General features: G+C 48.1%; 1 protein-coding gene across 1 annotated transcript; it reads right to left on the bottom strand.

The window, feature by feature from the left end:
- Positions 1–906: 906 nt before the first annotated feature.
- Positions 907–11,113, bottom strand: ACOD1 (aconitate decarboxylase 1). Its single transcript, XM_054973977.1, has 5 exons — positions 10,992–11,113; positions 10,088–10,249; positions 7,521–7,610; positions 5,934–6,139; positions 907–2,722 (listed from the first exon to the last, which is right to left on the bottom strand). Exons 1-5 carry the CDS (start codon positions 11,001–11,003, stop codon positions 1,765–1,767), a joined length of 1,428 nt encoding a protein of 475 aa, XP_054829952.1. The 5' UTR covers positions 11,004–11,113; the 3' UTR covers positions 907–1,764.
- Positions 11,114–12,828: the final 1,715 nt, after the last annotated feature.

Raw genomic sequence — 12,828 nt, 5'->3', positions numbered from 1 at the left:
TATTATTCCAGTATACATTTTATTGGCAGGCCGCCATATTTCCATACTTCCACTCTTTGGTTAACAAGTAAATGTTAACTAACTAGTAGTAAGGGTATCAATTCCCCTCTTTCAGTATTGTGGTATAATAGAAGTCAGGCCAAAATCCAGTAGTTATCTTGCCAGCCAGTTTGGTATAGTGGTTAAGAGTGGTGGGACTCTAATCTGGAGAGCCGGGTTTGCTTCCCCACTCCTCCTCCACTTGAAGCCAGCTGGGTGACATTAGGTCAGTCACAGCTCTCTCAGAGCTCTCTCAGCCCCACCCACCTCACAGGGTGATTGTTGTGGGGATAATAATGACACTGAAGGGCCATATATAAATCAAATGTTGTTATTGTTATTATTAAGCCCTGTCAGTTGACCAAGGAGTGAAATATATGCATTTATGTGCTTGGGGTCCTTAATCAGCTACACCCTTTGACTAGAGTAGGGAAGCCGGCTGTCAAGTTGTGGGCTAAGCACCTCCCCCCGTCAGCAAGCAATTCTGGCCCTGCGCCCCTCTCCCCAAAACACATCTCTTTCAGTTTTGTATGCAACGCTTCTGTGCATCTTCTCCCCAAAGATGAAACCCTGGATGAGGATAACGTTGTTCTGAAGCTGACGTCTTCTGGAACCACTGGAGGGTAGAGGGAGCCCAGAAACGTTAGACATCGACTGTACGTGCACGGAATGTTTTAGTTCAGTACCCTGGGACGGGATTTAATAACAGTCTATGATGCTTCTTGCAAATGCAGCAAAGAGCTTCCCCTGATCCCTTGCACTGTATACGGTGTGGGTGGGCAGGCACGGGCCACGGTGAACGCAGGCATTCCACTGAGCGGGCTCCAGGAGGTGATGAAGGTGTATCTTGTGGGCTTAGGCATAACCACTGGCACTTTTTTTCTTTGATCCTTTCCCCGCCTCGACCCTGCCATGTCGTTTCCTCAGAAGTTTGCCATGGGGTGCCAGAGGCTGCTGTTTGTGGAAACAAGCCTAAATTCCCACTGGGGCACTGAATCACAGATACGTTCTTTTCCTTTGGTTCCAACCATTGCATTTTTATACATGCACAAGTGGCCCTCCCCAAGAATCGTGGGGCAGGGATTCCCCTCTGACCCATTTGTGTGTCACCATCTCAAGGACAGCAGCAGTGTTCCCTACCCAGTAGAGCTCAGCTGTGCTGCCAGGAGGGTAGCAGTGGAGCTCCCTACACTTCCTGTCTGGCAGAATGCATGTTGACTGCAGCAACAGTGGCAGCTGCATCTGCCCACCACCACCTGGGCGAATCCATGTTCTCTGTCTCATTGGAGGCAGCAGCAATGGCGTTCCCTCCTCAGCCAACCTTCTCCCAGGCTCACTGCAACAGCCGCAGCCTCCCTCCCACCCCTGCCTCTTCAGGGAAAGGAGGAAGAGGAGGAGGTAATTGTCTGAGCATATGCAGACAGCACAGTCTTGTTTCGTGCTGGTTTTCAAAATTCTCTGCAACTCTGGGGGTTCCCCAAGGTTGCAGAAGCGCTTGATTTGTAGGCAAGTGGCTATGATCCACAGATTTATGGATCCGCACAGGAGGGCCCACTTGGCTATTAGATAGATGATGTATAAACATAATGCAGCCAACAGACTTCCATTCACTTTGCAGGATGCCTTAATTTGTCCATTCTGGAAGACCTTCAAGAAGAGATATAATAAAGCCCCTGGATCTTGGAAAGTGCCTAGAGGCTGCTAAGACACGGCAAGTTTGACAAGTCAAATCTGTGCACTGCTGCGTTTTAACAGCTTGTTTGTCCGCTCATCCCCCTGGAGAAGGGAGGTCAACACACTGCAGTCTTCTAGCTTTTCTAAGTTATCGACGATTTCCACAATGCTTTCCGTGGCTTCCAGTGAAAGAGCAGTGGTGGCATTAGACTGGAATTTTTTCACCAGATCCCCCTTGCTTAGCGGCTTCCTCCAGTGCCCGTAGAAAGTGTCGCAGCGCTCGGTCAACACCCCCCCATCCTGAAGGACGATTGTCACTTCACAGTAGAGGTTCTTGAAGCTGGGCTGGTTGTCGGAAGAGTGCTCCAGGTTTGTCTTTCTGAGCAGTTCGCTTAACTCGGGCCTGGAGATGTTCTGCTGCTGGAAGGACTCCGCAGAGATGAAGCCATCCAGAAGGGCGGTGCAGGCAGCAAACTGGAAGGAGTGTCGGGCTTCGTGCTCTGAGGCGGGGAATGGCCTGTTCACATACTGAATGTCTGGGACTTTCAGAACAATTGTCTTGATTCGGCCACTTGGGAGGGATTCTCCACTCTTGGCCAGGTGCTTCCTTACGGCCAAGGCTGCCTCAGCCATCCAGTGGGTTCCCAGGTGTGCTGGAAAGCTCTTGATAGCGACATCTTGTTGATCCAGAAGCCATGTATAGGATTGCAAGCTCGGCAGAGGCTGGGGTAAGTAGTCTGCATAAAAGGCGCCAAAGCCCGATTCAAGGTCCAGGATCAGCTTGTTTGCTTGAAGACCTGAGGACGCTAAGAAGGCTGCTTCCAAGCCATGCCTGCCTGCATTGCCCATGTGGAGGGGCTTGGTTTGTGTGGCTGCATTGGCCAATGGCGCCCCAGCATAAGAGGCAGCGATAGCCAGTGCCTCCTTACCCTTGAACTGGTCAAGGCCCAGAAGTTTGGCAGCAGCCGCAGCACTTCCCAGAGTGCCAACAATGGATGGTGGGTGGAATCTGAGGAAAGACCACAAGAGGAACAGATGGTTAGCAGCATTCCAGAAAGATCCAGAATTTACTCGCTACTAAAATCACTATTAGAATCAGGAGTTGCGCATAACGCAGCTGTTTTGTAATATTATTTCATCACAGCTTTCCTCTGAGGAAGGTTTAGGTGGTGCTCACGATTTACCTCACAGCTAGAGATGGGCATGAACCGGAAAAAAACCGAACCATGTGGTTGGTCAAATTTCACGAACCACGAACTTTCACGATCCTGCCCCTGGTTTGCGAACTGGTTTATTTAGTTTGTGAAAATGTCACATCTAGGTTAGAAAACCATCACTTCCGGGTCAGCAGAAGTTCACTTCTGGGTCAGCAGAAGGTCTGCAGGAAGTCCATCCCCTGTTGCCTAGAAAACTGATTGATTGGCACCAGGCTATCTGCAGTGATGAACCAAAAAACGAACCAAAACGAACCAGCCTAAAGTTCGTGGCGGTTCATCAGAAATGGGATCTGACGAACTGTGGTTCACAAACCACGAACCGGCCTGGTTTGTGCTCAATTTTGGTTCATATTTTGGTTCGTGCCCATTTCTACTCACAGCTAGGTCTGAGGTAACTTCAGACTGTGTGACAGAGACTGGCATCGTAAACTGAAGAGCAAGATTTGGGCCCAGTAGCACCTTAGAGACCAACTAGATTTCCAGGGTGCAACCTTTTGAGAGTTAGAGCTCTCGGACGAAGGGAGTTTTGACTCTCAAAATCTCACACTCTGAACATATAGTTGGTTTCTAAGGTGTTACGTGACTCCAGTATTACTCTTCTACTACAGACCAACATAGCTGCCACCTGAAACTATCATCATAGTAAGCTGAGTGGTTATTTGAATGAGGTCTTTTACAAAATGTTCAAGCAGAGACAAAATGTGTAGTTCCATTTCACCCCAGTTCAACTCTTAAAAATTGACTTCTTGGTGGGTTGGGATAGACTTTGTGTGCTACAAAGAGAGAGCTAAAGTCCACAGTCCTCTGTGCAGCAGGGGTTTTCCTTAGTATTTTTTTTAAATCTCTCATTTCAAATAAAGTTTCGTTGCATTCACAATGCCTCATGTGTGAAGCTCTTCTGCATTAGTGTTGCAAAGTTCCCACTTCTGCATGTTGTGGAATGTGTGTACACGTGCTTCAGGTTACATGGAAAATGCACAGGTGTGTTGTAGCAGAATTTGTGCTACAGACATGAATTGTGAGGTTCCCAGTTTCCCTTTTAAAAAGTTCTGGTTTGGACCTATATCTTGTGAGTGGGTGTTCAGTATACTAGCCACTGTATCAACTGGCTCTCTTTAATCTATTTGTTCCATCATCAACAAACATTGTGCATAGGATTGCCAGCTCCAAGTTGGGAAATTCCTGGAGATCTGGGGCGTGAAACCTGGAGAAACCTGGATTAAGTGGGGTTTGGGGAGGGAAAGGACCTTGGCATGGCATAATTCCATAGAGTCCACCCCCCAAAGTAGCCATTTTCTCCAGGTGAACTGATCTCTGTGGCCTGGAGACCAGTTGTAATTCCGGGAGCTCTCCAGCCACTACCTGGAGGCTGGCAACCCTAATTGTGCACCCTGAACCGGGTATGTTTTTTCAAACTGAACAAAATGAGTCTGTCTCACACTGTAGCCGACCTACAAGACTTATACCACCATTAAAAAATAAAACCAAAGGGGAGACAGTTGAGGAAATCTGAAACATGCATAGCAATCAAACAACCCAAATAAAAACAGCAAAAATTAAAGACTTGTCAAATCAGATATTAGCCAGCCTAAATGCAGAGAATTATTTAAACTCACCCAGTTTTTAAAATTAAAACGATTTAATCAGTTAATGGCTCTAATTTAATGTTTTAAAGGCTCTGCAATCTAAACTAAATTGCAGTCAGGATGAGAGCCACAATTATACCATGAAATTGGGTTGGTTGGGATTTTTATTCTTCCGCCTTGTTGGATGTTGAGAAAAGGTGACGGGTGTCACATCAAAATGGCTTCCACATAACATTGGGTGGTTCCATAAAATGCTAGGATGTTCCGTGCCAGCTGTCCTTGTAGGATGGGGGCACTTTTTTCCAAATGGGTTAGGGATCCCGTTCCCCTGGTGGGGGTGGGGGATCCCCTGCTTTCACCCTCCACCCCCTGCTAGGGTTGCCAGCTCCAAGTTGGGAAATTCCTGGAGATCTGGGGAGTGAAACCTGGAGAAAGTGGGCTTTGGGGAGGGAAAAGACCTTGGCATGGCATAATTCCATAGAGTCCACCCCCCCAAAGTAGCCATTTTCTCCAGGTGAACTTCTCTGTGGCCTGGAGCCCAGTTGTAATTCTGGGAGATCTCCAGCCACTACCTGGAGGCTGGCAACCCTACCCCCTGCCTCCATTTATCTGGCCAGTGGGAGAGGAAGGCACAGGAACTGGCCTCCCAGGCGCACTCCCAGGGCAGCATGAGAGCACTCTTGTGTTTTGCCACTAGCTGATTTGGGCCCCAAATGGGCTGAATTAGGCCTGTTTGAGGCCTAAATTGGCCTGCGGTGAAGTGCGCGCACACACACACTCCTGTTCCTGCGTGGTGATGTCACTGGAAGTGATGTCATCATGCATCCACGGTGTGGTACATGCTGCACACGCACAAGTAAATCATGAAGAGTGGAAGGAGGAGGTAAGAGCCAGGTATTCCTGCCCCCCTCTTGCCGGGAGGGTAAGGGGACCTGGCAACCCTAAAATGGGGGGTTCTTGCAGTCACAAAGGTAATGGCCCCTGGCCTCTTTTCAAGCATCTCCTGCTCAGAAGAGGTGGGTAAGAAGCCAAGATGGCCTCTTTGCTTTGGGGGAGAAGCAAGCAAGTGCCAGGAAACATCAGTGGCCTACGCTATTGCGGAGGAGGGATCCAGCTTTACATTTTTGAATATATTGAAAAGAGGAAATGAGCAGAGGCGAGGAGTGAGGTTCTGCTCCCTTCTCTTTGCTTATTGTGCTGATTTCCCCCTTACTTGGGAATTTTAGCATACAGGAACTGAAGTGTCCAAGATCCTCCACCGGTAGTCTGAATGAGTCCCGCCCATTTTACCACCTCATTCTCCTACATGTGTGAACCTTTGGAATGGTTTGCATGCAGGTCCCCTGATCAGAGCCAAACATTCAACCCCCCCCTTCCTCCAAATGGGGCAGCGACCTGTAAAAAAAACACAGCATACCTTTTAGGGACGTTGCTGGCCTCATTGGAAAAGTGCATCAGTCTGCCTTGAACCTCAATTCCGATGTTGAAAGCCAGAAGCAGGTCGAGGCCAGAAACCTTCTGCTTTTCAGGCAGAGCTTCAGAGACTGCGAGGAGAGCAGGCAACACGGCCCCGGAGGGGTGTGTGGTGGGGTGCCACGTGTCATCAAAATCCATGGAGTGAACCTGTTCCGGTCAACAGCAAAAAACCCCACCAATATTCTGGTTTTAAATCAAAGATTTAAGATGTGTGTATTTGTGTTTACCTAAAGCAGCTGGCTTGGATCCAGCTGTCCTCCCTTGCATGAATGAAAAGACACTTCTGCTTATGCTAAAGGGGTTGGACTTTTGCCAGTTCCCTCATTCTGCTGCAGCTCTCTTATGCTGCATCCACACCATTTCCCTGACTGGCTGATCCGCTGATGGTGCACTATTGGGTTCAGGGCTTTTTTTCTGGGAAAAGAGGTGGTGGAACTCAGTGGGTTGCCCTCAGAGAAAACGGTCACTTGGCTGGTGGCCCCGCCCCCTGATCTCCAGACAGAGGGGAGTTGAGATTGCCCTCCGCGCCACTCAGCGGTGCAGAAGGCAATCTCAACTCCCCTCAGTCTGGAGATCAGGGGGCGGGGCCACCAGCCAAGTGACCATTTTCTCAAGGTTCCGGAACTCCGTTCCCCCACGTTCCCCCTGAAAAAAAGCCCTGGGTGTAGTACCATAGCTGTCATTTGCAACTGTGTTGCCTTGTTCGCACAGCAAAATCCAGTTGCAACTGATAGCTGCAGCGCAATATTCAATAATGCGCAGATTCCTGCAATATTTTAAAATGTGAACATTCCATTTCCCCCCCTGTAGTAAAAACATTGTCTGTGTATATGTGCATGTATGCTTTTATTTATTTAAATTTAACCTGTTTTTCTCTACTCACTTGAGGACTCAAAGCAGCTTACAATATTATGCCATCACCACCCCACAGACAAAACAGAATCTGTATAACATCTGTCAGTTCGTCACCTGCCCCACAGTTTATAGTTAGGTTTTAGTGAGGGAAGGACAATGTGAGTGCCGCTAGATTTTATAAATGGAATCTGGTTTTATTATGCTACCTGTTTTACATTGTGACGTAATCCGTTCTGAGCCTGCTCTGCAGGGAGAGCGGAATATAAATATAATAAATAAATATAATAAATAAATAAAACATTTAAAACCCAGTGTAACAACACTGTATGTATGTCAGTGTATGTATCATCTTTGGCTGCTATCCAAAAAATGATGCTAGTCCCACATAACCTATTAAGCTGTGTGTTTTATCAACAGCCCCTCTCAATTCTATATGACCACCAATTTTTAAACAATGGGACCTTTCAAAACACTTTCCAACATGACACACAGACTTGCTATTTAATGGGGAGAGATTCTGAAAACCACACTGGGCACCCAAACCTAAAGTAGCAAATTGAAACCTGAATTTTGATTTCCTTGCTTTCACTAGCTATATGCTTATCTAATTCTCCGCCATCTTCAAAACCGTCCCCCTCTAGAAGTATATTTAATATTCAGAGACTATCCTTACCGCTACTCCGTTCACAAAAGTTGCATACAGGGGAGGAAGCCGGATAGCTGGGTGAGCCCAGACAGTGCTGGATGTATCAGAGCTGTAGATCTGAAATAGTTCAGGAGTGCTTAAGTTTGTACTTGAGCATCAAACAAAACAACGCTATCGTTTTCTGATTTGCAGGGTATATGAATTTGAGAGGCTGTGCTTCAAAGCACGGAAATAGCCCTGGGTTTTACTATGGTGAACTTCATGGAAGCAGAAGCTAAGAACCTGGTATCTACAATCACATGGAAAGACAAGAATTGACATATAATAGCAGATTCAAAAGCCAATTTGTTCGGTACCAACCAATGTGCAGCCTGTTGCCATTCATGTCTACTCAGGTGGTTTGGCAAGAACACAGAAAACAAGCATAGTCAAAGGGAAATTTCTTTAATAGTACTCTGCTGGCAATTACAAATTTCCCTTTTACCACTTACCCAAATATAATCCAAGACACCAACCCAGGGCTGGATCGAGGGGAGGGCAGGGGGGGTAGTCTGCCCCCAGCACTGCCAAAGAGGGGACGCCGGGCACAGCTGCTAGCCGCTGGGAGTGCGCCGGCGGCAGCGCAGGTGGCTGAGTGGCCGCCCGTGCCATTTGTCTGCCCAGCAGGACAGGGAGTGCGTGGCAAGCTGGCTGCCCCTTCAGCGGGGCAGGCGAGTGGCGCAGGCAGCCTCCCAGCCGCTGGCGCTGCTGCTGCTCCGCTGGTGGCATGCCCACCCTGCGTGATGATGTCAGAGAAGTGATGTCATCACGCAGTGCTGGGAGTGCACATGCGCACAGTGGGCAAGAGAGAGCGTCCAGAGTTGGGTTGTCCCGGGTGCCGGGAACCCTAGATCCAGCCCTGCACCAACCACAGTGATACAGAGAAATATGGGTTACACAAAATTCAAGACGCATGAGGTTCCCAGGGCCTGATGCGTATTGAGCTACTTTATCCTTATGCCTAAATACTTTAATGCTGAATTGTTTACAGAAGAAAATGAATCAAAAGATCAAAAAGGTTGTTACAAACAGTTCACTTAGACTTCCTCTTACAGAGAATGACGGCACCATTACTTTGAGTGGCAAGATACAATCAAAATTCTTAATACAAATAAGACTCCTTTCTGGTTCCTTGTGGTAAGACCAGAACATAAACCGTCTGCAAGATGAAGTGTCCAAGGCTGAAAATGGAACTCTTATTTTCGATAAAAATAGCTTTTAGTTATGTATTTACAAAATTGTGTAGTGTCATACCGACCCACAGCATGTCAGCCATCACAGCTAGAGGGTTGCCAGCCTCCAGGTAGTAGCTGGAGATTTCCCAGAATTACAGTGGATCTCCAGGTCACAGAGATCTGTTTCCCTGGAGAAAATGGCTGCTTTAAATGATGAACTCTGCGGCATTAGACCCTGCTGAGGCCCCTCCCCTCCCCAAACTCAGCCCTCTCTATGCTCCACCCCTCAAATCTCCAGGAACTTCCCAACCTGGAGCTGGCAACCCTAGACATGGAATGTGCTGTTTTGGTGTTTTCCGTAACTTTCCTATGCCAGGCAAAGTTTCTTGCTCACAAAACTAAAATGTTAGGGGTCTTTATTAAAAAATTGCCTAACACATAGCAGGAGAAAAGTTCTATCCAATCCGTGCCTTGCGTCTGCCTTCACCTGCTAGCCCTTGAAAGCACACCAACAATGCGTGTTGAGATATCTAAAGGCACAAGTGGGGGGAGGGCTCAGTACGATTTTCAGTGGCCAGAGGCAGACTATTCATTTAGATCTTTTATACCACTTCCTAAATGGGGACCCAAAGCAGTTTGCATTAATTTCCCCTCTTCCATTTTATTATCACAACAACCCTGAGAAGTAGGTTGGGCGGAGAGTGTGTGACTGGCCCAAGGTCAGCCAGCAAGCTTCCGTGGCAGAGCAGGGATTTGAATCTGGTCCTACTGTCACTCTACTCATTACACCACATGTTGTGTGTGGTGCTCTGGACCTGGGTCCAGATCTTAGCCCTGGAGTTAACTGGGGGAGCTTGAACAAGCAATTCTCTCTCAGTCTGACTTGCCCTCATAGGGTTGATGTGAGGATAAAGCAGGGGAAAGGAGAAGCAAGTCCCACTGGGAGCTTAAAGTAAATAGAATAAATTGTGCAAAACCATTAGCATTGTTTGCAGATACATTTATTGACATGCATAATTTTATACAGGCTGCTGAATTGAACTTTTCTTGGATAATTGTGTGTTCAAGTTTTCTTTTTGGATGTAGCACAGAATATAGGAACACACCTCCTTTGACCTGGAGACATTAGGGATTGAACCTGGGACCTTCCGCATGCCAAGCAGATACTCTACCACTGAGCCACAGTCCCTCTCCATACAGCTGATGAAGTGGACTGTAGTTCAAGAAAGTTTCTGCCTTACAAGATTCCTTTTCGTGTTCTCTGCCAGGGACTACTCCACTAGAAGCTACAGTCTGGTTAAATGTGGCTTTGGGGGGATTCCCCTCCACCACCAAAGGTTCGCCCTTGCCTAATGTGTGATGGCCTCTCAATAAGCGTACCTTACTGTACTGAATTGTTTTTTGGAAGACGTCTGTTCTGGTGCCCAACAGTCCAACGCCCAAGGTATCAAGAATCATCCGTTTGCTCCTCCGAAGGACCACGTCGGTCAAGTGGCTGGCCTTCAACCCGTGGATCACATTTGCAAAATTTCCAGTAATATTCTGGGAAAAGATTTTTTTTAAAAACCCCAATCTGTTAGTAATCTAAGGTGCCCTATCTCACTTCCTGCTCATTTTGTGGTCATATTCCAGCCTTCAGCAGAAGGGTCACACCTGAAGTTTAATAACTACCTGCAGTTTCGCATCTGACCATATTTTCCCTTGCTTCTCCAGCCACCCATCTCAGACTGGAGACAACAAGAGATTTTAGCAGAGAGCTGCAGGTGAACTGGGCAGGGCCTGAGCTACCTGGGGCATACAGATACATTCCCATCAGCACCTCTTTGTCCTTGTTTTGGTAAAGCTTCAAAAACCTGCTACACCTGTTTGACCAGAGGCGACAGGCTTAAGTGTCTGCCCCAGGTGCCCATCCAGCTGAACTCAGCCATATATTGTGGCTGGCCAGGTGCTGGCAACCACCTTTGGGCAACCAAAACAAAAGGTTTGCCAAGCCCTTGATGGGCTGCTCACCACAGCTGGTAAATTTGGCTTGGGTGGCGCAAGGCAGGTGTATCCCATGGAAAATAAACTGCCCACAACAAACTGGCTCCAGTTATCTTCTAAAAAAAATTGCCTGCTTTGGTCTCCTTCGTTAGGCCACCTGGAAGTTGGAATTTCACCCAACAGGTGCCCTAGTGTTGAGTTGGCCTTTTGCAGTCCATCCTTCCTCCTCATCTACTTCCTGTTGGAAGAATAGCCTCAGCATCTCTTTCCTTCTATTCAGAGAAGTAAATCAGTACCGTACCTTTGCCCACATGGTGCCACGAACAGCAGTTTTTCTTCTGGACAAGAAACGTGCACCAGAGAAATCTTCTTGACAAACCTTAGGGTGGGACAGATAGTCCCTTTTATACCATATGAACAGTTGTGCAGGGAGTTCTTTCTCACGCTGTCCACTCCTCCTTCCTTTACCCAGAAGTTTCCCCCTTTCAACATTTCCAACTTTCCTCTGACTAATTTCAGCCGTACTGCAGACGGCTGGCACTCCGGATTGCAGCAAGATGTGGGGCAATTCCTGTCACATGCAAGCTCTGCATAGGTTACAGATGGTTAAACCGAAACAAAGCCTTGCTGCAAAGGTCTGGCTGCTGCCAGAGAGCAGATAAGGCAGTCCTTCTCAGACTGGGTCCTGGGGAACTGAGAGCACACTGCAAGAAGGAAATTGATTAAGTAATCCCGGCAGGGCCAGCCCCAGGTTTTGGGGGGCCCTGACAAAACAGTGCCCACACGGGCCCCCCTCTGCCTACCACCAGGGACCCCTTCATGCCCCTCATGGCTGCCACCATGCCTGCATGCCCCCCACCTGCCCGTGCATTCTTCTCCAGCTTACAAGCCCTCCCACCACCCATGCTCATTGGCCTGCGTCACCTGCGCATCTTTTCCTCAACATCTCTGGCCAGTCTATTACAGCAGGGAATGCTGCTGCCGTTGCCACCAGAAATGCCACCACGGTGCGTCACCAACATGCCCTTCCTCGATGAAGCTGGGCCGTTGGAAGCATGGATACAGGTGGGTGGCAGGGGAGCTGCGTGGGTGGGGGTCAGCAGCAGTGGGCCCCACCAGAAGCCCTGGGCCCTGGTGACAGCTGCCCTGCTGTGAGTCCATCTGTCCTTATACCTTGGAGGGTGGAGTGATTACAGAAGCCGAATGGTAATAGTGAATGACAATAGCAGGTGTGATTGGATAGAGTGGGGTATGCAGAGGGGTAGTGGGTATGGGGAAACCAGCGTTGATAATGTGACAGGAAGTCTATGTCTCAGTTCAGTCCAGGTGGATGCATTGTCTTGAGCTTCGTTATCAGTCGCAATTCAGCAGTCTCTCTTTCTAATCTCCCTTTGAAATTCCCCTGGAGGATAACTGCTACTTTTAGGTTAGCAACTGAATGTCCTGGAAGGTTAAAATGGTCCCCCGCTGTTTTTTTTAATGTTTTGGTTTCCGATGTCAGACTTATGTCCATTAATTCTTTGTTGAAGGGACTGGCCAGTTGGTCCAATGTAGAGAGTGGAGGGGCATTGCTGACACACGATGGCGTAAATCCCATTGGAGGAGGAGCAGGAGGAGGAGCCCGAGATGGTATGGCTGGTGTTGTTGGGTTCACTGATGGTGCTGCTTGGATCTATATGAGAGCAAAGTTGGCATCTTGGTTTGTTGCGGGCCTTGGTACCAGAGTCCATGTTAGTGTTAAATAGTTTATCATTGTGGGTGTTTCAGGTTAGCAGGCTGTCTTAAAGGCAAGAAATGGTCAGCCCCCCAGTGCCTGTGTGAGGAAAGTGTCATAATCTAGCATAGTTTTGTAAGTCATTAATAATACGTTGGACCAGCTTGAGTTGTGACCAACAGTGGTGTTCTGTTGTTATTTTCTTTGGGCTTGCCTTGTAGCAAGCTGTCCCTGGGTGTCATTCTGGCCTTCCCAATCATCTTTCTCACTATGTCAGGGGGATTCTGTCGTTGCAAAAATGTCTGTTGCAGATCATTCAAGGGACTGCCTCTGTCTGAGGGGCTGGAGCAGATGCGACTATAGCGGAGGGCTTGGCTATACACAATGGATGGCTTGATGTGGCTGCGGGGGTGGCTCAAGGCAT

The sequence above is a fragment of the Eublepharis macularius genome, chromosome 3 (assembly GCF_028583425.1).
Source record: "Eublepharis macularius isolate TG4126 chromosome 3, MPM_Emac_v1.0, whole genome shotgun sequence".
NCBI classification, from domain to species: domain Eukaryota; kingdom Metazoa; phylum Chordata; class Lepidosauria; order Squamata; family Eublepharidae; genus Eublepharis; species Eublepharis macularius.
The sequence above is the reverse complement of the archived record's forward strand: the minus strand, read 5'-3'. Positions and strand labels throughout refer to the sequence as shown.

What these genes read in the sequence shown, in the direction of transcription:
- ACOD1 (XM_054973977.1), bottom strand. An exon ending in AAACAATTCAGTACAGTAAG is followed by an intron (nt 7,611 to 10,087) that starts GTACGCTTATTG and finishes GAACTATTTCAG; the next exon opens with ATCTACAGCTCTGATACATC. An exon ending in CTTTTGTGAACGGAGTAGCG is followed by an intron (nt 6,140 to 7,520) that starts GTAAGGATAGTC and finishes TGACCGGAACAG; the next exon opens with GTTCACTCCATGGATTTTGA.